Source organism: Denticeps clupeoides, chromosome 9 (genome assembly GCF_900700375.1).
Source record: "Denticeps clupeoides chromosome 9, fDenClu1.1, whole genome shotgun sequence".
NCBI classification, from domain to species: domain Eukaryota; kingdom Metazoa; phylum Chordata; class Actinopteri; order Clupeiformes; family Denticipitidae; genus Denticeps; species Denticeps clupeoides.
This window is the reverse complement of record NC_041715.1, coordinates 10705904-10733873: the sequence shown is the minus strand read 5'-3', so window position 1 is coordinate 10733873 and position 27970 is coordinate 10705904. Positions and strand designations below refer to the sequence as shown.

Here is a 27970-nt window from a genome sequence, read left to right as displayed (position 1 = left end):
GACAATCACTTCACTTTCTCTTAGCGGGGTGTTTAGCGAGCTGACGTCAGCTCTCCGCCCCATATAAAGGCGGCCTGCGTTGCCGCCTCCGTGCTCTCGGCGCCGGGCGACATGCTGTTCTGGCACGCACAGCCGGAGGCTTATCACCTCCAGCCCGCGTACATCAGGTGAGGCCCCGGCAATTCCTGCCTGGATCCTTCCCACCAAGTTCTTCCCACGTTCCTGCGCTTTGCTGAATTTTCTTAGTCGATTAAAATGAACGAGATCAACACTGGTTTATTCTATTCATAGGTTATAATTATGTGCTGCGAATATGTGTTTTATGAATTGGTTTGTTAAAGCCCTCTCGGGAAAATCGTACGATTTTGAAAGTTTAAAAAAAAAAGGTCGCGGTTATTGTCTTTAATAATTTGCAGCATCACGGCAGCGAGCACTGCGCGGATTTTATCATTTAAAAAACGCTACTTGCTCGTTGGAGCGAATTTCCCGGAAATTACACGATGCGGAATCTTATAACGAGCGCATTAATCATGATACACATGAACGTAAAATCTGTAAAAAAAAATAAAATAAAACAAAAACAACAACTTTGGATGCACCTGTTTGCGTGAGTTATCGAAACTAATGGCTATTGCAGAACATTAAAACGTGTTCAGGTTTTGGTCGATGTTTGCAGCACCGTAAACAGCGACGTCGGGTTTAAAGGGGATTTGGGGAAGAGGATCCCTGCGAAATGAGAACAAATAGCGATTTAGTAGCCTAGTAGTAGCCTAGTGGGTAACACACTCGCCTGTGAACCAGAAGACCCGGGTTCAAACCCCACTTACTACCATTGTGTCCCTGAGCAGTCCATGGGGGGGACTGTCCCTGTAACTACTGATTGTAAGTCGCTCTGGATAAATGCTGTAAATTTAGTTGCGTGTGGAGCCGACTGTCTGTAAATGTCCACGCAGGGACGCGCTCCCGCCATTCCTGAAGCACGACGAGGACCGGCCGGCGGGAGAAAACGTCGCCGGGACGTCGCCGTTCCAGCACGTCCTCTGCGCGCCGACGTCCCCGGCGGTAAAGGTCCACGACGAAACTCTGACATACCTCAACCAAGGTACATGTCTGCCCGTCGAACTGCGCTCTGCTCAAAAGGCCGCATTTGGCGGGAGCGCCGATTAGTGACGTCACCACACACGCACGTTTCAGCCATAATTTTTTATCGTTTATTTCTATTTATTGTTTTATTTATTAGTATTAGTCTGAATCCCGCTACCGTTCAAAAGGTTTAGGGTCCTATTGAAATGTCATTGTTTCCTTGTCCATGGGGGGGAAATGAAATGGGTGTTGACTAGAAACAAATTCCAAAAAAAGAATAATAAATAATCACAGATGAAATAATTCATATAGTCCAATTTATAGGTAGTTACCCGTCTGGCCAGAAATAAACCTTTTAGATTGGTCTTTTTAAAATGTACGTGTGCTGATGCACCAGGTGCTGTACTAGTCTGAATTTGGCACTTTCATTCCTTCTTTAATCAGTGCAACTAAGTCAGTTGTAATAAAATAATTGAAGGTTGAAAAATCTTTTATAGTGACAGACTTGAGATATCAAACAGATTGAAACTGAAGACTAAAAGTCCCTCTTTACATGTATGTAGATATTCCATCGTTAAGTCATTTCCAGCTACCACAGTCATTTACAACTTGAACAGTTCTGCATCCGAAAATTCCCACCCAAAAAAAAAAAGTGAATTCATATCTTAAATGGTAGCGTTCATTAAAAACAATTAATCTTGGCTTGAGGCTCTGGGATTGGGATTTTTGTGTTTTAAGAGGTAAAGTATGGTGACATTTGATCATCTTTGACGTTTGTTTTGACCTGCCACTACGTACGGTAATTTCCTCAGTGCCTTGATTTTCTGGTAGTATATCTCACTTTCGTCAGGTTGCTCTTCAAGCATGGTCATTCTTTTAAAATAGAATTAACTCTACCATGGACAAACCCCTTGTTTTTTATTTGAGCTATTTAAGAAGTACGCATTTATATTATTGCATCTAACAATATGCAAACAATGTTCCAGATTTAACATGGGCTTATTGGAAATTCCACTGATAAATCAATTTATAGTTCTTTTGGAACTGACATGATCAAACCTTCCCTTTAATCCCCCCACTGCCCATCATTTTCTGTCTGAATGATTTATCATATTTCAATTTTAATCAGGTTTGTTTTAATGCACTGTAGGTCAGTCCTACGAAATCCGTATGCTTAACAGAAAACTAGTGGAGTATACAGATTTAAGCAGCAAATGTGTAAAGGTAGGTTAAAGGTACTATGTGTATGTTTTTTTTTTACCTTAATGTGACCTTTCTCCCCTTTTTTCCTGTTCACATATCCTATTGCTGGTGTTATTTACCCACTGCTTAACCCTCTTTACCATTTTCGGCAGTTGAATTCTATCATTGAAGACTTCTGTAGTATGCATAGATAATCTGTTTCATAATATCATTTTATATTGAATAAGACTGACCAAAATGAGAAAATGTCTTCAAATGTTTTTTTTCTGTTTTCAGAAAATACCATAAGAGGGCCTAACTATACAGTTCCAATAAGAACATATTTACTGTTTACTTGGCATGATTTAAGATCGATTCAGAGATTGGAAATAACGAGTTGTGTGATTGAGTCACAGCCCTCTTCTTACTTTGTCCATCTGGAAGTTCTTTGTCGTCAGGCTGTTTTCTCGTTAATGTTTAATCGGCCGGTCTGACTACACAAGAATTTGCCAGGTGGCTTCCCCGTAGCCAATTGTAAACTCGCCTGAAACCAGGACAGCACATTTGTTGGTTTTAAAGCTTTTGTAGGTTACTTTTTGTAATTAAATAATGAGATTTGCTTGTTTTATCGATCTTGGGGTGGCATGCAGCCACCTGCTGTTTGTCTTTGACTACTGTCACCTGTAAGGTGCCATTTGCATGCCTGGAGTGCTCCATGCTGATGTCCCTATCTGCCCTTTTTCAGAGCATTGTGCGCGTGGTGTTTCATGATCGGCGTCTTCAATACATGGAGCATCAGCAGCTAGAGGGCTGGCGGTGGAACAGACCAGGCGACAGGATTCTAGATATTGGTAACCTCACTGAGAGATGGGGTGGGGTGGGAATAAAAGGGCCAGAGTTGAAGATGTTCAGAAGCTTAGGAGGAGCCCAGTAACTGCACTCACTGTGACCTTCTGTTGATCCTGTTCCCCACCATATCTCCTTGTGTTGTGGTTTTTCATTCATCAGTACATTAATTATATAATATCAGATATTTGTGAGGTTCATATTGACAGAAATTGTCTGATTTTAGACTTTAGAACAAGTGCAGTAATGTAGCATGCTCTTTAGACCCTAATGGACATTTGTACTCTGTGCTGAGCTTGCTGTTGATTATGTAGACATTCCACTCTCCGTGGGGATAGTTGAGCCTCGTGCAAACCCTCTGCAGCTAAACACCATTGAGTTCCTCTGGGACCCCATCAAGAATGCATCTGTGTTTATTCAGGTACATTTTTCAAACTGATATGTTCGTGCATTAATCTTTCATTGTGCAAATTATGGGCAAAACCCAAAAACACTAAACCCTGGCAGAACTTCAAAATATAAATCCACTGAATGTGTTTCTGGTTACTTGTTAATGTTTCCTTTGAGCAAATTTGGAGCATCGGGGCATTAGCAAAGTAAATTTGGAGCATCAGGGCAGTGGTGGCCTAGTGGGTAAGGAAATGGACTTGTAACCAGAAAGGTTGCCGCTTCGAGTCCAAGGTGCCACTGAGCAAAGTACCGTCCCCGGGCGCCTGTCGTGGCTGCCCACTGCTCACCAAGGGTGATGGCTAAAAGCAAGAGGACACATTTCATTGTGTGAACCGTGTGCTGTGCTGCAGTGTTTCACAGTGACAGTCACTTCGCTTTCTTTCAACGTGGACTCTTTGTTGAAATGTTGCTCCTCTCAGGTCCACTGCATTAGCACCGAGTTCACCCCGAGGAAGCATGGCGGGGAGAAAGGTGTGCCTTTCCGCATTCAGATTGACACCTTTGCACAGAACGCGCATGGAGAGCACCTGGATCATGTTCACTCAGCCAGCTGCCAAGTCAAGGTCTTCAAGGTAAAGAAGGTTCTAGGTTGTAGAACTCAGTAGAATGTTGCAAATTTGTTTACATGGCTTCGGAAGACCTGACATTACAAAGTGCTGGTTCAAATCAGCAGATGTTTGGTCTTCATCTTCAAATTGAAATGGGGAATTTTGTTAGCCCATGGGCCAGTGCCATAGCTTATAGTAATGTAATGTAATATAGTAAAGTTTTATTTCTTTTCCAAAAATGCTTGGTTGGCAACATATGTGTCCTTGTTCTGTTTTCTTTGGTATTCTGAATCCACTTTTTAAGTATTGGCACCAATTTGGTACCTTTTAACTATACCTTTTAATTGTACCTTTAATTATCTCCTTTCCTTGTAGCCAAAAGGAGCTGATCGGAAACTGAAGACAGACCGAGAGAAGCTAGAGAAGAGAACTCTTCAGGACCGGGAGAAGTATCAGCCCTCTTATGAAACAACTGTTTTCGCAGAGGTAAAGACATCTGCCCTGGCCTACCATACCCTAGAATTCACTGAAGGAGAAAACCCGAACAGCAAGATCTGCGTCACGTCACGTTAACAAGTTTCAATCGCTCATGCTGGCTTCTTTGAATTGCAAATGTGGGTCTTTGTTTAACTGACCCGAAGGTGCGGGCATGTTAATGATTGAGAGGGTTTGGGATCGTGAAGACCGAACAGTTTCTCACTCCTCATCGCTAAACTAAAAGAGCCACCGGCAGCTACTTGGCCTCAGCATCGCCCGAGCAGTTCTTCAGGTTCACATTTAGTCTCTTTACTCAGTCCCGTGTGTCCTGGTGAAACAGTAACCATGATAGCCTCTCTCACAGCAGCGGTGGCATTGAGTTTTATGTGCCTGACTCTAGAGCCAAGGAAACCAAAAATGAGACCATGGAAAATCAGACGGGCCCAAAATACACAGAGGATGCTTCATTTGCTGGTTTAGATCTGAGAATGATGTAATTCCCACACAATTATATAGCTATTCTATTGAGTGCCGTATAAAGTGTTCTATTAGACGGTGTAATCTTTTCACTACTGTTTGTGCACCGAACAGTGGGTGTCTCTGGGTGCAGACAGTTTGGATTTTGAGATCTGGGTTATTGAGGCTTGTCAGGTGGTGTTCCAGTTGAAATAACAGACCATGTTAGTCTTTACCTTCCTACCTCTTGTCCTCCTTCAGTGCTCCTCATGGCCTGATGTACCAAGCCTCAGTAGCACAAACAGGACGCCACCCCCAGCCTACCAAACTTCATCCACCTGCTATAGCCTCACAGAAGAGTAAGTACAATGCAACTTAATAACACATATTCAAGACATACTTAAAATGTATCATTTATATCATACTTTACATTTACCGCATTTATCAGACGCCCTTATCCACAGCAACTTACAGGGGCAGTCCCTCTGGAGGGGGGTAGGGTTAAATGTCTTGCTCTTCTGGTTAATAGGCCAGTGTTTTACCCACTAGGCTACTAGCACTCGTTTTGATCATGTCCTGGGCCAAGTCCAAGCAGGGAAGGGGGAAAAGGAGGACTTGGAGCAGAGAGGCAACGAGAGAAGGGGAAAAGTGAACAGGCACATTCGTTGGAGCGATAAAGTTCAGGAAGCATCTCCGCAGCGGGAGGAGTATGTAAAGTCAGTGGTTCTCGTAGCAGAAGAAGTCTGGCTGTACAATAGTCGGGAAGCAATAGTTGGCAATGTCGAGGGCTGATAGGTCAGAGGGCGAGGCAGAAGAATGGTCTGTCGGACACGTCGAGGTCCGGACGAGAAACAGGCAGGGGCAACCCGAAAGAATGGTCAGAACAAGGCAGAGTGGTCAAGCAAGGCAGTCGATATGTGGCAGGGTCAATCAGGGACAAGGCAAGCAGCAACCAGGATAAACTATGATGAGTGAGCCCCGAGCAAGATGGCCGGCAGATGTTTATAGCCGTCTGTTTCTTGGGTGGCCGTCCGCTTTCCCCCTGTTGGTCTGGCGGTGGAGTGGCAACCGTGACATTTTTATCAAATCTGTTTTTAAAAATATGGATAATACTGTTTGCTACAGTACTTGTCTAATATTAACCTAAGCAAAATTGAAAAGATAAAAAAAGGCCCAGTTAACTTGGCTAGTGACCCATGGTATAATCTGATTAATCCATCATTCATCATATAAATTATAATACCCTTACCGTACAAATTACCATCATAAATTAATTACCCATCATATAATTAACCTTAAGGAATATGAGCATTAAATGTTTACAAGAAGCTATAAATTTCATTTATTGCATTTAAAGTGGATCATACATTTGCATTTAAACAGGATCATAAATTGTCTTGTTGAAATGCAACCATATGCTGGGACAACAAATATTTTATTATTCAATCAAGAATTCAGTTAAAATTATGTAATTATTATCAGTTTGTAAAATTGCCCTGTTCCCCAAAAGGCTTAACAAGGCTGCCTCGTTCAAATTAAAGAGAATATTTTATTAAAGTGATGTGAAACAGCTTATACTTACATGAATAATATAAGTCACAATGAGATGTGTTGTCACACAACATAATAAGTGACGTGGACTTGCTGTTTCTCTCCTGTGTCGTTGCAATCCAATGCAGCAACTGCTCCGCCAACCAGCAGGGGGAGCTGCTCCTGCCCGGCTACTCTGATGTAAGTACAGCAATCTGCTGTTAACGTTAATACCGTGCTCTCTTATCTTTTTAGGCGTGTATTTGAAGACAGTGGCTGCTATTCTGATTTCAAGGACTCTTCTTCTTTTTGCCATGTAGCAGCTAGTAGCTTCATCGTCCCCTCATGATACCCAGCAGTGGCTTCACCGAAACAGGTTCTCTCCCTTCTGCAGGCTGTTTGCCAGCTTCTCAGGTACTTTAAAAAAAGTATGAAAATGTTGAAAACAATTCAACTGTGTGTGAAACTATACATTTTTTGTAATGAATAACACATTTAATATACATAATTTTCAGGTATTTAGACAAAAATAAAAAATCTTATTGTAATTTATTGAATTGCCCATACCAAGTGAAAACACCATTATATACGATTTGCAGTGTTTTACTCTGACAAAAGTTCAGATGGTGTAAGACATTTTTTGATTTGCTGCATACTTTGATATACGGTCTAGATTATTTAACAATTTCCAGTTGTTATTGTCGTATCTTATGGTTGAGACTGCTTTATTTCTTTATTGTGGTCATTTGGCAATACCAAAAGTTTCCGCTCGTGTGCTAAATATCTTAACACTAGTAACATGTTTGCCAGTATTTTGTAGTGAAATGTTTTTAATTTGTCCTGTGTGAATGATAAAGGTGCTGATTTGCTCAAGATGTGTAAAGATGATTTTGTCCAGATCTGTGGTCCTGCAGATGGGATCCGACTGTTTAATGCCATTAAAGGAAGGTTGGTGATCAAGGATCAATTCTTAAATATTCATTTTATAAATTCTTAAATTTATTAAAAAAAACATAGACATTTACATTTAAGGGCAGACGCCCTTATCCAGTGCGACTTAGAACGTACTTCCATGTTACAATCAATGAAGTGATAAATTCTGGAATTGAACATAGAATTGAAATACATTTCCTACATTCGGTTTTACAGAAATTCCAATTAAAGTATATAAGAAATCTTCTAGACACTCATTTAAGGAGAATGGCCATGTCACTGTTAATTTTTTCCTCACGTTTTTAATGATGAACTTCATTGGCCTTGATGGTGTATGCAGTTCTGGTAGATGTTATACATACTCAGCTCAAGATGTCAGCTCAAGGTGTTCCTTTTTTCGTGGAGGAACAAAAACAAACTGCAAAATGATCGTGTTAAATCAAACGATCAGGTTTATAGCACCCCAAAATGTTACCCTATTCCAGTGCTTCTCAATTATTTCCTGTTACGCCCCCTGTTCTGTATCCAACTGAAATTCATAGAACTTTGATAGAACGTTTCAAAATAAAACCAAACCTAATCCTAACCCTGTTATGTACGGCTTTCACAAGTGTGAAAGTGATATACATGGATTTACACATGTAGTTTGACACCAAGCCGAAAGGCAATATATTACATGTATGCAATATGTACATTAAATCGTTCCCTTTCTTTCCATTTGGAACTTTTATTTTGAAACTTTGCATACCGTCAAATGTGCAGCAAGGGGAAGAGGGGCTGTATTATTTATCATTTTCACAATTTATTGGCTGCAGCAATTGTGCAAGTTCACAGGCATGCATTAATTTGTGAAAGTAGAGATTTCTAGGTTTTTGTTTAAAGAGTAAGAAAAAATCCAGCAAAGTTCTATTAATGTCTGTGAAATACAGAACTCACTGCTATTTTTACTCTGGTCAAAAAAAAGCATGTTCACCTGACATAACTCCATGTTCACCCTATACAGTGATCACTCAGTAACTTCAAACCCGACTGATTGGCTGGTAGCGCTTTGTAGTTTTGCAGGGGAATTAAATTAAATTTACCTGCAAGTATACCATTATGGCCCGAGTCTTTTCCCCCGACTAAATATGCATAATAGCAAGCTTTAGTATTAAGTAATAGTCATTTGCAAGATGTGCACTTGATTAGTTAAAAATACTTGATTTTACAAAAAAAATTTGTACAGGAGCTTAAAAGCTTTCTGACTATATTTGATGTCCCTTAGGTGTATACAACCACGCCTCACTATTTATGTGTCCCAGCAACAGACCCGTAACCAGCACCAGCCAAAACAAGGAGAAAGCAGAAGAGATGGTGGGTGTTGAAATGAGTGTGGCAACTAGGTTTTGTCAGGAAAATTATCAATATTGCATGTTGGTGAATTGTTTATCACTTTTGCATGCACTGGAATAAAGTTTTAATAATATTTACATTTACATTTACAGCATTTATCAGACACCCTTATCCAGAGCGACTTACAATCAGTAGTTACAGGGACAGTCCCCCTGGAGCAACTTAGGGTTAAGTATCTTGCTCAGGGACACAATGGTAGTAAGCGGGTTTTGAACCTGGGTCTTCTGGTTCATAGGCGAGTGTGTTACCTACTAGGCTACTACCACCCATAATATGCATGTTTGGCATTGAGTAGAAGGGTTAATAACCGTTATTTCTTTGTCCATACGAATAAACTTGACTGTCTGCAGTTTACCACGCTTTCTACCTTGAGGAGCTAACAGTCCTGAAGCTCAGAGAGAAGATTGCCAATCTGTACAATATAGCTCCACAGCAAATCCACCATGTATACAGACAAGGCCCAACTGGAATCCATGTGTTACTGTCCAATGAGGTGAGAGAGTCCATTCAAAAGCCATTCTCACAGTTCCGGGTTAACACTGTAGACTCTTTATCACAAAACATACAAATCTTTAACTCCTCTCTCCAGTATGTCATCACCAGTTTTATTTTAAGGGGTTGTGATTATATTATATTATTCATGTAAATATAATCTGTTTTACATCACTTTAATAAAATATTCTCTTTAATTTGATTGTGAGGTTAATTTTCACTGTCTGTTTACATGAAATCATACATCTGTTCCTGACCTTCGGTTATGCAACAGTACAGATGACTAAAATAATTAGAGCTTTCTACAGTCTTGTAGTAAGTGGGATTTGAACCTCTGACTTTGTGGTCTTCTGGTTCATAGGAGAGTGTGTTACCCACTAGACTAATAAAAACTCATCAACCACTATAATTACAGACAACATAAACTACTAGACTCTAGGGATTCGGCAAAGTCTATCATTAGACTCATAGTCTAATTTATCAACTCATTTTCTTCCGTTTGCCATTGTTGGGTAAAAAAACTTCTTCAAATGGTTAATATTTTAATTTAAATTCCAGATGGTGCAGAATTTTTCCGAGGAGACGAGTTTTATTGTCAACACGCTTAAAGGTAAAGGAACCGAAACGTAGTTAATTCCTAAGCCCTGGTTGGTGCATGCAGGCGCCATCTAGTGGTGTGCAGGAGTCTCTGAATGCATTGCTAAAATTCACCCCTGCTGTGCATTTAAATGCAGTCTAGTTATTATTCCTAATATTGTCAATATAGTACAGGTATTGCCAGAGGATAATATTACAAAAACTCATATTAGCAATAAAATGACTGTCTGGAAAAATACATCACTACATTAATTCTGGTCATAATGAAGGTGGTACTGATTGTGAAACGTTTGTGAGACACTGATTTAAAGTTTGTGGACACCAGACCATCACACCATGTCTGCTTGTTAATTGTCCCTACTTGTTAGTTTGTAACCCCCATGTAATATGGAGTTCTTTTTGGATGGTTCGTGCATATCCATACACCTTCAGCCACATGCTGCAGCTTTACCGGCTTTGTTTTTTTTTACTTAACTGTATTTCTCTGTTCCCCCCTCTGGCAGATGAAAGCAGTGATGGCTACTATGTCGTTCTGAAGTGACCAGAAGCTTCTGAAGAGGTCCTCACTTCATGTTTTGGGTGTCTTCTGTAATGTTCAATGACACTTTAGCATTATTTATACAGCTCCTTTACCTAGTATGTTTGTGTTGTTTTTATTCATTTAGTTGGTTTTCCTTTTTTATTAAATTATTGTATAAGCACACAGTTACACTGTAACGTGCTTAATTAAATTAAGTTGGTCAGTCAAATAGTAGAGATCACTACTGCTACCAACCAATTTATGGTTTAGAAATCGCATGAGGGGGAACGGTTTAGCACTTTAGCTGACAAAATTCCAGGGGTCTTAGTAACTTGAATGTGTTAATAATGTTCTGTGTTCATTTAAATACTTGGATATATAGGACTATTGGGGGAAATAATGTCTCTATGTGAAATCTCAGATTACCTCCTTATGTACAGTACAGGCCAAAAGTTTGGACACACCTTCTCATTCAATGTGCTTTATTTATTTTCATGACCATTTACGTTGGTAGATTCTCACTGAAGGCATCAAAACTATGAATGAACACATGTGGAGTTATGTACTTAACAAAAAAAGTGAAATAACTGAAAACATGTTTTATATTCTAGCTTCTTCAAAATAAACCACCCTTTGCTCTGATTACTGCTTTGCGCTCTCTTGGCATTCTCTCGATGAGCTTCAAGAGGTCGTCACCTGAAGTGCTTTTCCAACCGTCTTGAAGGAGTTGTTTAGCACTTGTTGGCCCCTTTGCCTTCACTCTGCGGTCCAGCTCACCCCAAACCATCTCGATTGGGTTCCGGTCCCGTGACTGTGGAGGCCGGGTCATTTGCCGCAGCACTGTGTTCATTCATAGTTTTGATGCCTTCAGTGATAATCTACCAATGTAAATAGTCATGAATATAAAGAAAACACATTGAATGAGAAGGTGTGTCCAAACACCTGTTACATTTCATTTTAGATGTAGACCCATCATACTAAGACTGTTTGCACAAAGTACAACTTGTACTCCATGGCATTCCATTCAATCTGCTCACGGTCTTCCCTCAATAAACATAAAGGCCCTTAGAAGTAATCCAAGTTCAAACCTGGAATGACCGCTTTGGTGAAAGAAATCTTTCAAATCTTTCAAGAAACCTATGGTGGGCTTTTCTGTGTACATCTGTTCATCAGTTGCACTCTGGAAACTGTACAGGTGGCCCTGCATTTTTGTCAATGTGACCTAATGTTGTTCCTCCTAGAATATTAATTAGTAATTCTGAATTTCACCAGAAATTAGACAAAACATGCCACGGGCATAGCTGTAGAATCTTTTCTAATCACACCATTGATTACATTTTCAAGCAACTGTTCTTATGGCTCGCAATCACCTGTTATCTGGTAATCTCCAGGGAAATACTTTTTTGCTTGTTCCTCTGTAGCAGCAGCAACAATGTAGCTTTCATGAATATTCAATTGTATGTATTTAAAAATTGTTTTTATATGATTAGTGATAAGATGAATGTCCCTCTTTGCCATGAAAATGAACTTAATCACCAAAATCCCATTTGCACTGTATTCCAGCCTTGCCACAAAAGGTCCTGCTGAGATCATTTCAGTGATCTTCTCCTTAACACAAGTGAAAATGAAGTGATTGTCATTATGATACACGGCACAGAACAAGGTGACACAACGAAATGTGTCCTCTGCTTTTAACCATCACCCATGGTGAGCAGTGGGCAGCCATGACAGGCTCCCGGGGGGCAGTGTGTGGGGACGGTGCTTTGCTCAGTGGCACCTCGGCGTATCGGGATTAGAACCGACAACATTCTGATTATGGGGCTGATTGAGTAAGAATAGCAGACTGGATGCTTTAAGGTATCTGTCATTGCACACACTAAAACAACCAGCCAGTGGTGCATTGACAAGCAACATCAGTTCATTGGTCAGGTCCAGCTGCCCCAGATGTTACTAGGAAAGACGAAGATGCTGGGAAGGCTCTCCAGGAGCATGAAGACAATTTTTTTCCTCCACATCAAGGTTTAATTCATCAGTTTGGTACCTGATGGCATACTGTATGTTAAGTGCATGGTGTCTTATAGTTTTGTTCTATAAGATTAATAATGACACACAGTTGTACCAGTATTTAACTACATTTTACTCTGGTCACACATATAAGTGCTGTATATTAAATATAATCGGAATAAAATAAAATAGTATAGAAGTTGTGATAGTTTTGGGTCTGTGGGATAACAACAGGAGCAATAAACTAGCATTGTCGCTGCAACAGCCACTACGTTAATAATTAAAGGAATAACGGGTGAGCATTTCATCTGTTGATTAAGAATATTTCATTTTGTTCATAAGTGGTAAGAATGTACACCTCAAAAACATTCAATTTTTTCACTTTGAAGCACTACCTTAGCAAACATGAAGTGATTCCCTGGTGCACTCCCTGTTGACTGCTGAGCGGGCATGTCTGCAGCCAGACACTCTTGGATGAAGTCCCTTTCCGATTATTTGGGGCATCTGTTAATAAAGATAAAGAATGGTACCAAGACATTGCTCAGGTTCGCGCCGCGTATTTCTCGGACAGCGGTGCCTCACTATGAAACAAGCACTGCGTCCTAGAGTTCTTCACCAGCCAATCAAAAAAAAGAAAAGGCCAATCATAAAATTGCAGTGTTGTGTCTGATTAATTTTTTTTATTGTGATGTTTGAGTTCAGAATTTAGAATGTCTGTGGCCAACTATGCTTAAAAAAAATTTATGGGGCGGTCTGAACATAGTTAGCACATTATTCCGCCTAACATTTGAACAAAAATGTCTGGTGCTGTATTGGATTTATGACTAGTAATTTTTTACATCAAGTAATTGAAAGTAACTAAGTAACTTTTACTCAAAGTACATTTTAAATTAAGTTATTTTTCCTGTTACTCAAGTAGATTTTTAGATTGGTACATTTACTTTTACTTGAGTAGAATTTAAGCAAAGATACTTTTACTTAATTAAACTTTCCACCTCTGCCTTTGTATATAAAGTATAACATGCATTATCTTCCCTCCGTAATTCCACACTGTTCCTGCTGTTGGTTCAGCACCATTACTGTGCACCACCCACACAATCCCACCCTTTACATTACATTACATACTGTAATAAACATGACCAGTGCACCTTTTTATGGTTGGACAGGTTTCTTTGAAGCTACACTTATTTTGAGGAAAAAAAAGTGAAATATTTGTATACTCTTTATTCATTTAAATAGATACAGTACAGGCCAAAAGTTTGGACACACCTTCTCATTCAATGTGTTTTCTTTATTTTCATGACCATTTACGTTGGTAGATTCTCACTGAAGGCATCAAAACTACAAATTAATACATGTGGAGTTATGTACTTAACAAAAAGTGGAGACCTGGCCTCCACAGTCACCGGACCTGAACCCAATCCAGATGGTTTGGGGTGAGTTGGACCACAGAGTGAAGGCAAAGGGCCCAACAAGTATTAAACACCTCTGGGAACTCCTTCAAGACTGTTTGAAAACCTCATCGAGAGAATGCCAAGAGTGTGCAAAGCAGTAATCAGAGCAAAGGGTGGCTATTTTGAAGAAACTATAATATAAAACATGTTTAGTTATTTCACCTTTTTTTGTTAAGTACATAACTCCACATGTGTTCATTCATAGTTTTGATGCATTCAGTGAGAATCTACCAATGTAAAAGGTCATGAAAATACAGGGTGGGCCATTTAAATTGATACACCTTAATAAAATGGGAATGGTTGGTGATATTAATGTCCTGTTTGTGGCACATTAGTATATGTGAGGGGGCAAACTTTTTAAGATGGGTGGTGACCATAGTGGCCATTTTGAAGTCGTTAATCTTGGATCCAACTTTTATTTTTTCAATAGGAAGAGGGTCATGTGACACATCAAATGTATTGGTAATTTCACAAGAAAAACAATGGTGTGCTTATAAAATGTGTTTAATGTCACCAACCATTCTCATTTTATTAAGGTGTATCCATATAAATGGCCCACCCTGTAAAGAAAACACATTGAATGTGAAGGTGTGTCAAATTTTGGCCTGTACTGTATCTGTGAACACTAATTTGCTGGATATTTGATATTGCAGAAAAAACACATTCTGATTTTATAAAGAACAGCCCTTTAACTTATGTTCTCATATTTGTGAAATCTAAGTTGTGAGGGAACTGTATCCTTAGTGTTAATGCAGGAGAACAACGTTCCGTATGGGTGATGATAAGAGGCAAAACCATTAAAGAGAAATAAAAGTAATGATGTGTTGTATAGAATAATGTTGGAAATGCACCTCATGTTGAAATGTAGAATGAAATTCTACATCGTATCTTATCAAGCAGACCAGACATCCCAGATTGACTGATAAAGTGTGGAATTCTCAGACTTATAAAGGTGGAATCTTGTCAGGTGTGTCTGGGTGCTGCACACGGATTCATTTAACACGTTCCAAAAGCCGAGGCTCAACTGGTTTCTAAAATCTTCCTCATTTCTTTGCAGGAGAACAACTTTCTGTTTGGGTGGTTATTAAAGTTATTAAAAAGTATTACCAATAACGAAATGATAAATAAAAATGAGGATGTCCTAAAGAATAATCTTGGAGATGCGCCTCAATGAATCTACATTGTGAAGCAACCCTTACTTGCACTGAATTAGAAATATAAAAAAATGACTAGGCTTGACAGAACAGTGCACTATTGTAGATTTATTATGTTATAATTACATGTGTGTAATAAAAAGAGGCCCACTGTAAAATGTCGTGACTGTACAGTCTTCTCTCCTTTCTGGAAACTTCCATCGCAGTCTGGCCCCGTGTTCAGGACTTCCGGTTCCCGCCTCCCGCCTCCCAATAAAAAGGGCGCAGCGCGCAGCGGCGGCTAAGTCGTCGAGTTTCTCTCACGCAGCTTCACTCCTTCCGTCTCTCCAAGCCCCGAATCCTCGCAGAGCGAAAAGTAAGGAGCCGCGATTTATTTACTCTGGGCGACTCGCACCCCGAGGCTCACCGCGTTAAAAGGCAGTTTTGCTGCACCAAACAGTGGTGCCAGCGATTATATATATATATATATATATATATGTGTGTGTGTGTGTGTATATATATATAATACTATATTCTATATAGCTATATATGAGAGAGATCCATTGATGGCTCAATGAGAGAGATCCATTGATGTGTATATATGTGTGTGTGTGTGTGTGTGTGTATAATAGAGGAGGGGGGCGGATCTGGTTAAGTTTCGATTCACTTCGTATTCAAACTTCCTCCCTGTGAAACGAAATCTGCGTTTTGAAATCAGTCATACTCACAACCAGTCTGTGACGGGAAGGGTACATGCAAATTGATATAGTAAGGATAATAGGAATAATAATGCAATAAAAACCAAAAAAAAAAACGCTGCACTTTGAATGGAACCGCCCATACTTTCAGGTCCATTCTTCTTCTGCATAGTTTACGGTGCAGAGCATTGCAGGATTTTGTTTTCCTCACATGTCTGCCACAGCAACATCAGTAAGATTTTCTTGCTTTGATGGGACCAACTGATCAGACATTTTCTTCTTGTAGGTGATGAGAAGGTTCAGATTGTCACCCAGAAAGACCAGGTAAGGGCTGCTGAGAAGCTTCTCAGTCTCACTGCTGCTGTTTGGACGATCCATTAATGGTTTTGTGTATGAAAGTAAATGGTTTTAATCCATTCCCTGAGAACTATATTAAAAAGTGAAGTGATTGTCATTGTGAAACACTGCAGCACAGCACACAGTGACACAGTGAAATGTGTCGTCTGCTTTTAACCCATCACCCTTGGTGAGCAGTGTGCAGCCATGACAGGCAGGAAATAACAAGAGACTCATTCTGACAGGGTTCTGCATTTATTTCCATGATATGCAAATGTGATGATTTGTGCATAACATAAAAAAGTGACCGTTTTGTTCCAATAATTAAAAAATTCTAAATAGCCACAGGCCTTTATTGCTTTGTTTTCAACACTGTCCTCATTTTGGGGTAACCATGAAAAGAACTTTCTTGTACACGCCCCATGCAAAATTTCCTGTTTTTTGTAATGTAAAAACAACACAATAAATCATTTTTCAAAACTCTTTCCACATTTAATGTGTCTTATAACATAAAAAATAAAAGATTAATGCTTTCCCATGGATTTAGAGTGGCTGATCATAAAGTATAATGATTTGATTTTTGCAATTCTCTTGTTTGCTTTAAAGATGAATAGACAAATTCTAGACAAAGGCTTTGGACTTAAGAATGGATGAACCAAGGACCACAGAGGTATTGTCTTTTTTTTTTTTTTTTACATTTTGTTCATGTAAAAAAAAATAGATGTACAATGTGCTTTCCAGCAATACAATCATTTTAAGGTATTGTGACTTGAATTTCACTTCAAAATACAAAAATAACTTAAACAACACATATTACATAAATTAAAGAATAAACAAATAAACATTTAAATAATACCATAATACTATAATAAAGACATGTAATGTAGAACAAACACACACACAAAAAGCACTAGAACCCAACAGAACCAAGACCATTGTTTATGAATTTTTTAGAAATGTAACCACCTCAAAACCCTAATTGACACAAAACCATTTCTCCATCTGGAAGGGTGACCATACATTTTGAAAGCTATTTATATTACCCCTAAGCACAACCGCCAGCCTCTCATGAGGCAGATTGGCAAAAATCTCTCTAGACCATTGTGTGACAGAGGGGGGAGTGTTTTTATCCATCTAATAAGAATGCACAATTAGCAGTTTGTCTAACAATCTATAACATTTTGCATCAAGTTTCAGTGACATAGACCAGGATCCACTTTCACTTTTATCTTAAGAATGGTGCTGATTTCATAAGCAACATAATTCCAGATTCTTGAAATGAGCTTACAACTCCAGAAACAGTGAAGAACAATGTCCCCAACTCTGAGTGACATTTAACACAGAGAGCGGGCATAGAATCTTATTTATTAATACTGGCGTAATACATGTAAACTAAGCCGGTTACAAATGAAAGTGTATCTGACACTTTATAGCCTCCTGCCTGTCACGACCGCGAGCTGAGGGGGGAGAGAAGGGGGGAGAGGCGGGACATGCTGGGAAGGGAGTTTTATTAATAAACAATAAATAAATACAAATAAACAATGGAGCAGTGGCCGAAAAGGGAAATAAAATGGGATCAACTTATACTACAGGAAGTGCAGAATTATTAGGCAAGTTGTATTTTTGAGGAATCATTTTATTATTGAACAACAACCATGTTCTCAATGAACCCAAAAAACTAATGAATGTTTTTGGAAGTAGTTTTTAGTTTGTTTTATTTTTAGCTATTTTAGGGGGGATATCTGTGTGTGCAGGTGACTATTACTGTGCATAATTATTAGGCAACTTAACAAAAAAAAATATATATACCCATTTCAATTATTTATTTTTACCAGTGAAACCAATATAACATCTCCACATTCACAAATATACATTTCTGACATTCAAAAACAAAACAAAAACAAATCAGTGACCAATATAGCCACCTTTCTTTGCAAGGACACTCAAAAGCCTGCCATCCATGGATTCTGTCAGTGTTTGGATCTGTTCACCATCAACATTGCGTGCAGCAGCAACCACAGCCTCCCAGACACTGTTCAGAGAGGTGTACTGTTTTCCCTCCTTGTAAATCTCCACAGGTTCTCAATGTGGTTCAGATCAGGTGAACAAGGAGGCCATGTCATTAGTTTTTCTTATTTTATACCCTTTCTTGCCAGGCACGCTGTGGAGTACTTGGACGCGTGTGATGGAGCATTGTCCTGCATGAAAATCATGTTTTTCTTGAAGGATGCAGACTTCTTCCTGTACCACTGCTTGAAGAAGGTGTCTTCCAGAAACTGGCAGTAGGACTGGGAGTTGACCTTGACTCCATCCTCAACCCGAAAAGGCCCCACAAGCTCATCTTTGATGATACCAGCCCAAACCAGTACTCCACCTCCACCTTGCTGGCGTCTGAGTCGGACTGGAGCTCTCTGCCCTTTACCAATCCAGCCACGGGCCCATCCATCTGGCCCATCAAGACTCACTCTCATTTCATCAGTCCATAAAACCTTAGAAAAATCAGTCTTGAGATATTTCTTGGCCCAGTCTTGACGTTTCAGCTTGTGTGTCTTGTTCAGTGGTGGTCATCTTTCAGCCTTTCTTACCTTGGCCATGTCTCTGAGTATTGCACACCTTGTGATTTTGGGCACTCCAGTGATGTTGAAGCTCTGAAATATGGCCAAACTGGTGGCAAGTGGCATCTTGGCAGCTGCACGCTTGACTTTTCTCAGTTCATGGGCAGTTATTTTGCGCTTTGGATTTTCCACACGCTTCTTGCGACCCTGTTGACTATTTTGAATGAAACGCTTGATTGTTCGATGATCACGCTTCAGAAGCTTTGCAATTTTAAGAGTGCTGCATACCTCTGCAAGATATCTCACTATTTTTGACTTTTCTGAGCCTGTCAAGTCCTTCTTTTGACCCATTTTGTCAAAGGAAAGGAAGTTGCCTAATAATTATGCACACCTGATATAGGGTGTTGATGTCATTAGACCACACCCCTTCTCATTACAGAGATGCACATCACCTAATATGCTTAATTGGTAGTAGGCTTTCGAGCCTATAAAGCTTGGAGTAAGACAACATGCATGAAGAGGATGATGTGGACAAAATACTCATTTGCCTAATAATTCTGCACTCCCTGTAGCCTGCAGGCGTGTGGCTATTGCCAGAACTCAAAATACATACATAGTTGCAAGGTCAAGTTCACTAAATTGCCGTCACTCCCGAAGGGGCGGAAATCTACGGCTTTCATGCACTGTCTGGATTGGGCCCTGGTGATGAGCCCAGCTTCACTCAATCCTGACACTGCCAGCCATCTTCTATATAAACATTACTCAGATCTTCCTCCCATTTCCGGACAACTGTGCTCAACAGTCCAGAGACATTAGCTTAAAAATGAGTAGAATCTAGAAATGAAATGAACAGCATTGGTTGTATTTAGAAATAAACTCTCCAGCCTGCTAGGTGCTGAGGAATCCAGTACCTGCTTTTTCTTTGACATAACACAGTGCCAAATTTGCAGATTTCCAGAGTGATGTTGATTTGGAAGATCAAATTTCTGTTTTAACTGTTGGATGGACATTAGAGAGCCATTCTGGAATAAGTCCCCTAGTACACTAATCCCTTTCATATACCATGTTTTAAAGAGATGTGAGCCTATGCCAAGAGCAAAATCCATCTGTCGCCAAACTTTTGTAGAATTATATAGAGTATTGGATTTTTCCTCACTGAATCATATTTATGGGGACAGGCAAACAAGCTCCAGACAGATACTGGGGACAGGCCCAGGAATCTACAGTAGGACACAGATTATAATAAGACCTAAAACATTTTCAAAAGAATTAGGAGTGGCAAACCCAGTTATAATATAAAATTTTTGGCATAGCTAATCCACCCAATTCCACTGGCACCTGCAAAGACTTGATCTTTTGTCTAGGCCTTTTCCCATTCCATATAAATGTAGAAAATGCGCTCTCCAGATGAGCAGAGCATTTCCGGTGCCGAAAGTGCTTGCCAGCGACTTAGATCTCTTTTAATGGTATGAATAATCTGCATAATTAAGTTTCCATAATTTATTTAAATCACATTAATCCCAAAATAAACAAATCCAGATTTCAACCATTTAAAAGGGAAGTTAATTATAGATTCTGTATCAAAATTACCTAATGGTAATCCTGATTTGCCAATGGTAGATAGTTTGAAGCCATTTTAGAAATTCTTCCTCTATACCAAATCTCTGCTGTGTCCCAAACAGGTCAACTCTGTCAAAAGCCTTCTCTGCATCCAGAGATACAGAAATTGCCTCACAGTTTTGTTGACTAGTATATTGTATGAAATTAAAGAGTATCCTTATATTTGTGATCGAAAAATGCTTCTGTATAAAGCCCGTCTGGTCTGGGTTTATAAGGTGTGGAAGAACCACTTCAAGTCTTCTAGGCAACAGCTTAGAAAGTATCTGGATAATAACCATCGGGCCCAGGGGCCTTTCTTCATCTGAGAGATTTGAAGAACTCTTTTGTAATTGGCCTACAGAGGTCTTCTTGCTCTTCAGATGTGAGAATGACCAGTCCAATTTTATTAAGAAAAAAAAATCATTCTTTGCTCTGTCCAGTGGCATTCTGATGAGTAAAGATTGTTTCATAATTTAATTAATGTATTTGTTTTCAAACCTATGAGCCCCAGAAGTGTCTTTTAAGGATGAGATTACATTAGTCTCTGTCCTCCCTCTAGCCAACCCTGTAAGAAGTCAACCAGGTTTATTCCCTGACTCATAAAGTCTATGTCTGGCAAAGAATAGAGATGATTCAACCATCTTAATTAATTGCTTATCTAAAGCCAGACAGGCTGCAGTAAGCTGCTGGGACACACCTTTGGAAGGTGACAATTTGAAATCTCCTTCCAGAATCAGAATTTTCCACTATATTCATTGCCATTTTCTTTTTAGCTGAGGTGTAAGATATAATTACACCTCTTAAATATACTTTTGCCGACTCCCATAAGATTGACAGAGTGACTTCAGGAGCTTTATTAGTTTCATACGGTTCATATACGGTGGGAGCATAGATACAACCAATCACAATATGGCCCCCATATAAAACACCTGAGAGCAATATGTAACGACCTTTATTATCTGTAATAGATTTTTCAGATTTTATGAAAAATAATTGCAACTCCACTAATATTAGACCTATAAGAAGAAAAAAAGACCAAGAATGCAATTTGACATTTCTCCTGAAAAAAAGAAAAGTTTTTGCCTTTTAATAACATGGTTAATACCTTTTACATTAAGGCTAATACATTTAAGATCACTCATAATCAGACTGCACCGCTATATTGAAATAGACTTAATAATATAGAAAACAAAGCACGAAAGGGTTTTGTGTTGTTAGAACAGCAGATAATGGTCAAAATAAAAAACAACTAAACACCCAAAAGAGAACCATAACCACCCCACATCTTTACTATAGGACAATAGACTCAGCATCAAATCAGCACAGGTACAGAATCGGGAACAAATTCTATAAATGAACTGTGAAGTGTCTTTAAAGTACCTGTCTGTCTACATATTTACCTATTATACACTCCTTCCCTTCATTCGTGTAAACGGAGCAATATTAGTCCAGCCCGTTCAAAAGCGGCATCTTTATTAGCTTTATTAGCGGCCACTTGGCCTTTTGTCATTGCGCGGCCCCATCTAGTTTCTGGTTGCGAGGGACCTGGACCGCTTCCTGACATGGTTAAGGCTGTAATGCTGAAAATTACAGTGAAATAGCCACTTAGTTCAGCGGAATTAGTGCAGTGTTCGCGGGAGCTCAGCAAGACGGTGGCACTTAGATCGAAGGCATCACATTTTCTAAAGCAGTCCACACAAGATCACCATTTACAAAGGGGTGATAATAGACTTGTTGTTTATCTTTGTAACTTCAAGTATATTTTGATATATTGTTTTTTATATACATTGTGCCACAATTATTTGTACAGTTACAATTTTAGGATGACGGACAGAATGTCCCAGCTGGCCAACTTCCAGCTGAGATCAAGAGTTGGACAGCGGGTGATGTGAGACAGTGGATCCTTGGGCTGTCCAGTGTGGACTCAGAATGTGCTGACGCACTGTATAATCAAAAAATTACGGGAGAAAGTCTTTTGCTTTTAGATAAATCTGATCTTAAAGATGTTGGTATTGAATTGGGCCCTTCCAAAATTATAATCCATAAGCGTGACGAACTCATTAAACTCAAAGAAGAACAATTAAATGCCCCTGGCACACAGTCAGGTGGGAAATGCAAGCCATACCCTTTCATCAGATTTCACGAAGCCTACAGATACAGAGAGAACAGCAGCCTTGACGTACCAGAATCAGGTCCGTCAAATCTGATTGAACCGTGCCATGAATTTAAAGCTTACATCAACACCGAAAATGCAACAAAAGATGGCAAAATGAAGAAGTTCACTGATGAAGTTATTCGTTTTGGAGCAGCTTGCATGAACTGTCGTTCAAATGGGACCATTCACTTTGGTGTTGGAGATAAACCAGACTACACTCATGGGCAAATTTTAGGGACAAGTGTAGATGATACAGAGGCCTTTGGGAATGCCCTGATTGATGCAATTGAGGGCCATTTTGAACACAAACATGTAGAGGCAGCTAAGCGGTGCATCAAGCCACCTCGTTTTGTGGAAGTCCTCCGCCCCGACATGACATCTGCTGAAAAATATGTAATAGAAGTGGACATAGAACCAGCTTCTACAGTCTGTGAAGAGAGTTTCTATAGTATCAACAATATGGACACAAGAAAGTCAAGAAAGAAAAAACAGAGAGAGGCCAATGACAATGCGAAAGAATGCAAGTTCTTTTACATTCGGGATGGCAGCAGCAGTGTAGATCTCTTTGCACAAGACACCTCAAATAGGCGCATGGAAAAGTACAACAAATATGTAGCAGAAGATATCCCAAAGAATTCAACAATGAGAAAAGAGGCTGAAGAAAAGCATCTGACTGTGGTTAAAAATAGTGTCCAAGGATCAAAATTATGCGAAATGATAACTGGAGCATCACACTCTTTGGATAAGTCACATTTTGAGCGCTATGTGCTTGTAGCCAACAAATCACACCCAGTTCAACTGGAATCACTGGCCTTTCTCAGGGAAATGGACCTGACTGCAGTCTTGGATTTTGATCCAGAATCTGAAGAAAAAGGTTTAAAGCAGTTTTTTGAAGATCGAAACACAAATGTCCACACTCCAGCAGAATACAAGATCACTGAAGCAGTAGAAGACCTTGCTAGAAAATTGAAATTGACCAGAATCACAAGTTGGGTGTTTTGCAATGGTGTTACAAATAGAGAAGATCCCTCAGATATTGATTCCTGGTTAACAATGAAAGGGTCATCCATTCGAGATGTGATTTCGTTTCTGTGCCGAGGGGAAGTCCTGCCACCTAAAAAATTCCTTGTGATTTTCTTGTTGTTGTCTGATGTCTGTGGCAACAAAGACCCTATGCTGGAGGCTTTCAACATGTTCTTGCAAGAGCTCAGAGGGACAGGCCAGGTATTGTGTATTTGTGAAAATGAGCGGTCATTCCTCTGCTGGAGGGACTTGATTGAAACCCGCTATGGAGTCAACATCTCAGAAAGATGTATATACAAACTCAGTTTTGCTGAGATTAATGGAACTGTCCTCAGCTTATGGTCCAACAATCGCAGATCGATACGTTTCTTGCCCTGTGGTGGAGGAAGCAAAGTGATTTTCACAAAGAAGGTAGAAGGTTCTCTGGACACATTGAGTGTCCTTTGTGTAAACCAGTGTGATGGTGGCAGTGATGACAAAGCGCTCATTGAAGAACGTTTTTACAAAGGAGGCAAAGTGTCCTGGTGGAATTTCTACTTCTCTGAACAGCCGGGGTCAATGCCATTCATCAAGCGTGACAAATTTGCTTACATTCTTGAGACCATCATCCCAGACCTGTGTTCTCTGAGAAAGGCTTGTGTGCTCTTCAATGTGCAACATCTACCAGGTTGTGGGGGATCCACTCTAGCCATGCATGTTTTGTGGGAACTTAAAGACAAATTCCGTTGTGCTGTTTTGAAAGACAAAACAGCAGATAAAACAGAAATAGCTCGCCAAGTTGTTCAGCTACTCACATACGAGACAACCAAACAGTCCCCCCCTCTTCCTGTTCTGCTGATGATCGATGACTTTGAAGACAAGAATACTGTGTGTGATCTACAGCAGACAATTGAGGAAGAATGTCTGAAAAAGATCCTTGGATTCAAGAGTCCACAGGTCATAATTCTCAATTGCATGAGGGCAGAGGTGTGGGAGCAGACAGAAGCTACAGCAAACACAGTTTTTATTGGCAACAAACTCTCAGAACAGGAGCAGAGGCTCTTCCAAACAAAGCTTGAAGAGATTGAAAAGATCTATAAAAATGCAGAAACCTTCTATGGTTTCATGATCTTGAAGAAAAACTTCTCACCAGACTACATAAGAGGAGTGGCCAAAAATACCCTAAAGAACTTTAATCTCCATCATAAGCAGGCCCAGCTTATTGCAGTCATGTTCCTCTTGGATTTCTATGGCAATAGTGCAAAACTTTCTGTCCCTCTTTGTGAAACATTCCTGGGTCTTCAGACACAGTCAAACTCTACCTCTTGTAAGGTTGAAGATGGATTTGGAAAGTTTGCCACAATTTTGACTCGCTGCGTGGTGCAGGCCAAAGTGGTTTTTGAAGCTGTGAGAGTATTCCATCCAAGTATGGCAGAACACTGTTTGGATGAGCTGACACACACATACAGTGTTTCAAAAGCAGAGATAATTAATCTGCTGCTGACTGAAGACAAGTTTTACGAGTGCATTCAGGGCAAAGAAAAACTAATGCAGGATGTGCATAATATGCTGGTGAGGAGATGCCTTTCTTGGTTCTCACCACTCATTGAAGCCATATCCAATGAGACACCAGGGTCTGAGGAAACAGTTCTTTTCAACGCAGCCAAGCGCTTCGAAAAACATGCAGTCATCGCCCAGCTCCTTTCTAGATACCATTACATAAAGAAAAAGAACTTCACTGAGGCAAAGGAGTGGGCAAAACAAGCAAGAGAACTTGAAAAGGACAATTCATATATTTGTGACACGTCTGCACAGGTCCTCAAACATGAGTTGAGGCATGCCATCACAAATGACAAAGATGATCCCATTAAACCTCACAGTCTTGGAAGGTACCTTAAAATGGCTGAATCAGCAACAGACGCTTTCAGGCAAACACAAGCAATTGCAAAAAAAGAAAATGCTCAGAGGTTGCAGAGTAAAGGAGATTACAGCCCCTACAATACAGCAGGCTGTCTTGGGGAAGTTCAGGTTGGTGTAATAGTTATCGAGCTCCTGGAAAAGATTCCAGTTTTTTCTCTGGACCAAATACGTCAAAACATTCTCAGTCGTGTTCTCTCTGGCAGTTTGAAGATCCAAAATGTTTGTGCAAATGACACATTGAAGCATAAGCATGTCAATTATTACCATGTTCTGCAGGAGTTCACAGAATTTTTGTCCAACCTGAAGGTCAACATCAGAAAGCAGTTTGACTTCCTTGATTGTTTTTTTGTCAATTTGGGTCAATTTTTCGACCAAAAAGACATCAGAGAGGCGAGAACCCAACAGGAGCTCTTCAGCTGTTTCAAACGTTATGTAGACTTCTTCTGCAAAACAGATGCATCAGATCTTATTCGTAATAAGAACTTGCATGACATGCTGAAGGCTCGTACATTTTTGGAGAAAAATAAAGCTGACACATATTCCGGACTACTGCAGTACCTTTCCAAAACAAATTCAGGGCCAATCATGGAAAACATAGTCTGTCAATACTACAGAATTCGGAAAATATGTTGCAGTTTGAGAGATGATGTAAATTTGATCTATGCCTGTGTGGTCCTCAGTGTTGTCAAGCCTGAATCGCAACACAAAATGCCTTACAATGAGCTGATCCGCGTTTTGGGCAGTGTTCTTGGACGTCCAATCCCCCAAAGTGAGAACCTAGCTGTTCACTTCATTGCTGTTGTCCTGTTGTGGCCAGATAGACACTCAGTGGGGATAACTACAGGGAAGCTGAGAAGCTATTTGTCACAACTGAAGAGCACTTTTACAAATGAGATGAAATCTGTGTACAATGGAAAGAGACCCGTGGCACACTTCTACCTTGGAAAGAAGCAAGGTTATGACCGATTGATCTGCCGTAAAGACATAGAGAAGTGTGTTGAACCAGATCAAAACACATTCCAGTGGGAAAATGGGAAAATCTGGAAACATGGGGGAGTCAGACAACTTCTTTACAGAGTCGAGGGAGAAGTTAAGGACAATTACATTCTGGCAGATACTGCTGATCCAGAGGTGAAGGTAGAAGTCAGCCCACTGTTTAAAAAACTGTTGACTGGAAGAGGAGGACACAGGGTGTCTTTCTTTGTTGGATTTACAATAAAAGGACCAGTTGCTATTGATATCGAATAAGTATATTGTATGGTGTTTCCCTCATCTGCCAAAAATTGTTGGAGAGAGATTGTTTTAAGGGGTGTTTTATACAAACTCCAAAAGTCAGTAGCACTTATACTTATTTCTGTAGAATAGGAGTACTTAATAGGAATAGGAGTTTGAATGAACTGAATGTAATCCAAAAAGCACTGAGCACTGTCTGAGTTTCTTCTTGTTGCGGATGAAATTCAGGAGGCTAAAGAGGGATCTAGACAAGCGACCAAATGTTAATTGAGTTGTCATTTATTTATTAATGCATTGCATATGTTTTACTGATCTTCCATCTTAAACTACACGACTTGAAACATGAGGATGTCTTAAAAATGAGGAAGATAAAGTGGGAGTCATATAATTTGTGTTTTTTCCAACAATGTTTGTTTAATTAAGTGCTTTTACTCTTTTCATATATCAAATAAAAAAACTACCCTGTAAGTCTACATTTTGTGTTAGTTTCTAAATTTCCATGTTGTATTGAGTGCCTGGATAGTTTACATGATGGCAATTTATCAGTAATTCACTAGAGGTTCAGTTCTATGAATTGGACACTGGTTATGTTTTTATTGTCAATAAAATTGATTTGCCTAAATTGCCTATAAGTTTCTCAGTACAAGTGTGGAGAAGTTGAGGTGAGAGCTTTATCAGCTGCATAACCAAGCATTTTATGCAATACTTACACTCAGCAATAAGCTTCTACAGCAGATTCAAAAAGTGAAGATCTTATCTGAAGACGCTTTTAAGAGGTGACAGATGATTAAACGGATCAATGCGGAAATTTATCTGAAAACATTTTATATGTGTCATGGTCGTTTGGCATGGCGAGGCAGGTGAACTGAGATGAGGACAAGACTTTACGATGAAGAAGGATGCATACATTGAAGATCTGGTCCAGATCTCGAACCGGAGTAACCCCTTCCAGACCGGATCATGACAACATGAATACATTTAGTATACTGATATACTGATGTTAATGAAATACTGATAATATGGATTTCAATGTATGCTGTAAGATTAAAGTGAATTATACAATGAAAGACACCTACTTAAGAGCAATGACAGTCATCATATTCACCCATGGAAGATCTGGCACTGTTATCAGAAAGTATAAGAGATAACACTAGTTTCATATTCGTAACTCAATAGTCATCAGGCTTATTTTCACCTCTGACTGTACAGTTAGACAGAAGATGTCGCATTCAGACTCTTAAGCATGTGTCAATACTGCCACCATATTTGGACAAACATGCTTTTCTGACGGTACAAGCAAAGATGTGTGACTTTTGTGTCTTGTATGGCTGTAATAACGAAGGATCAAGGCATAACATTTTATAATGTTACAAGA

The 27970-nt window shown here is 39.6% G+C and overlaps 2 protein-coding genes across 4 annotated transcripts; both read left to right on the top strand.

The window, feature by feature from the left end:
- Positions 1-110: 110 nt before the first annotated feature.
- On the top strand, positions 111-10625 carry tfcp2l1 (transcription factor CP2-like 1). Of its 3 annotated transcripts, XM_028992107.1 has the most exons (15): positions 111-167; positions 954-1102; positions 2234-2307; positions 3011-3116; positions 3426-3532; positions 3981-4133; positions 4485-4595; positions 5304-5401; positions 6722-6773; positions 6893-6986; positions 7430-7520; positions 8770-8858; positions 9248-9390; positions 9948-9999; positions 10490-10625. In XM_028992107.1, the coding sequence occupies exons 1-15, from the start codon at positions 112-114 to the stop codon at positions 10525-10527; spliced, it is 1413 nt and encodes a 470-aa protein (XP_028847940.1). In that variant the 5' UTR covers position 111; the 3' UTR covers positions 10528-10625. The 3 variants fall into 3 exon arrangements, with proteins under 3 accessions (XP_028847940.1, XP_028847939.1, XP_028847942.1); XM_028992106.1 differs by lacking the exons at positions 9948-9999; positions 10490-10625 and having other exon boundaries at positions 9248-9586; XM_028992109.1 differs by lacking the exons at positions 111-167; positions 2234-2307; positions 9948-9999; positions 10490-10625 and having other exon boundaries at positions 966-1102; positions 9248-9586.
- Positions 10626-15370: 4745 nt separating this feature from the next.
- Positions 15371-27068, top strand: LOC114797314 (sterile alpha motif domain-containing protein 9-like). The gene is made up of 4 exons (XM_028992149.1): positions 15371-15473; positions 16082-16119; positions 16738-16801; positions 22108-27068. The coding sequence occupies exons 3-4, from the start codon at positions 16778-16780 to the stop codon at positions 26608-26610; spliced, it is 4527 nt and encodes a 1508-aa protein (XP_028847982.1). The 5' UTR covers positions 15371-15473; positions 16082-16119; positions 16738-16777; the 3' UTR covers positions 26611-27068.
- The last annotated feature ends 902 nt before the right edge of the window (positions 27069-27970 follow it).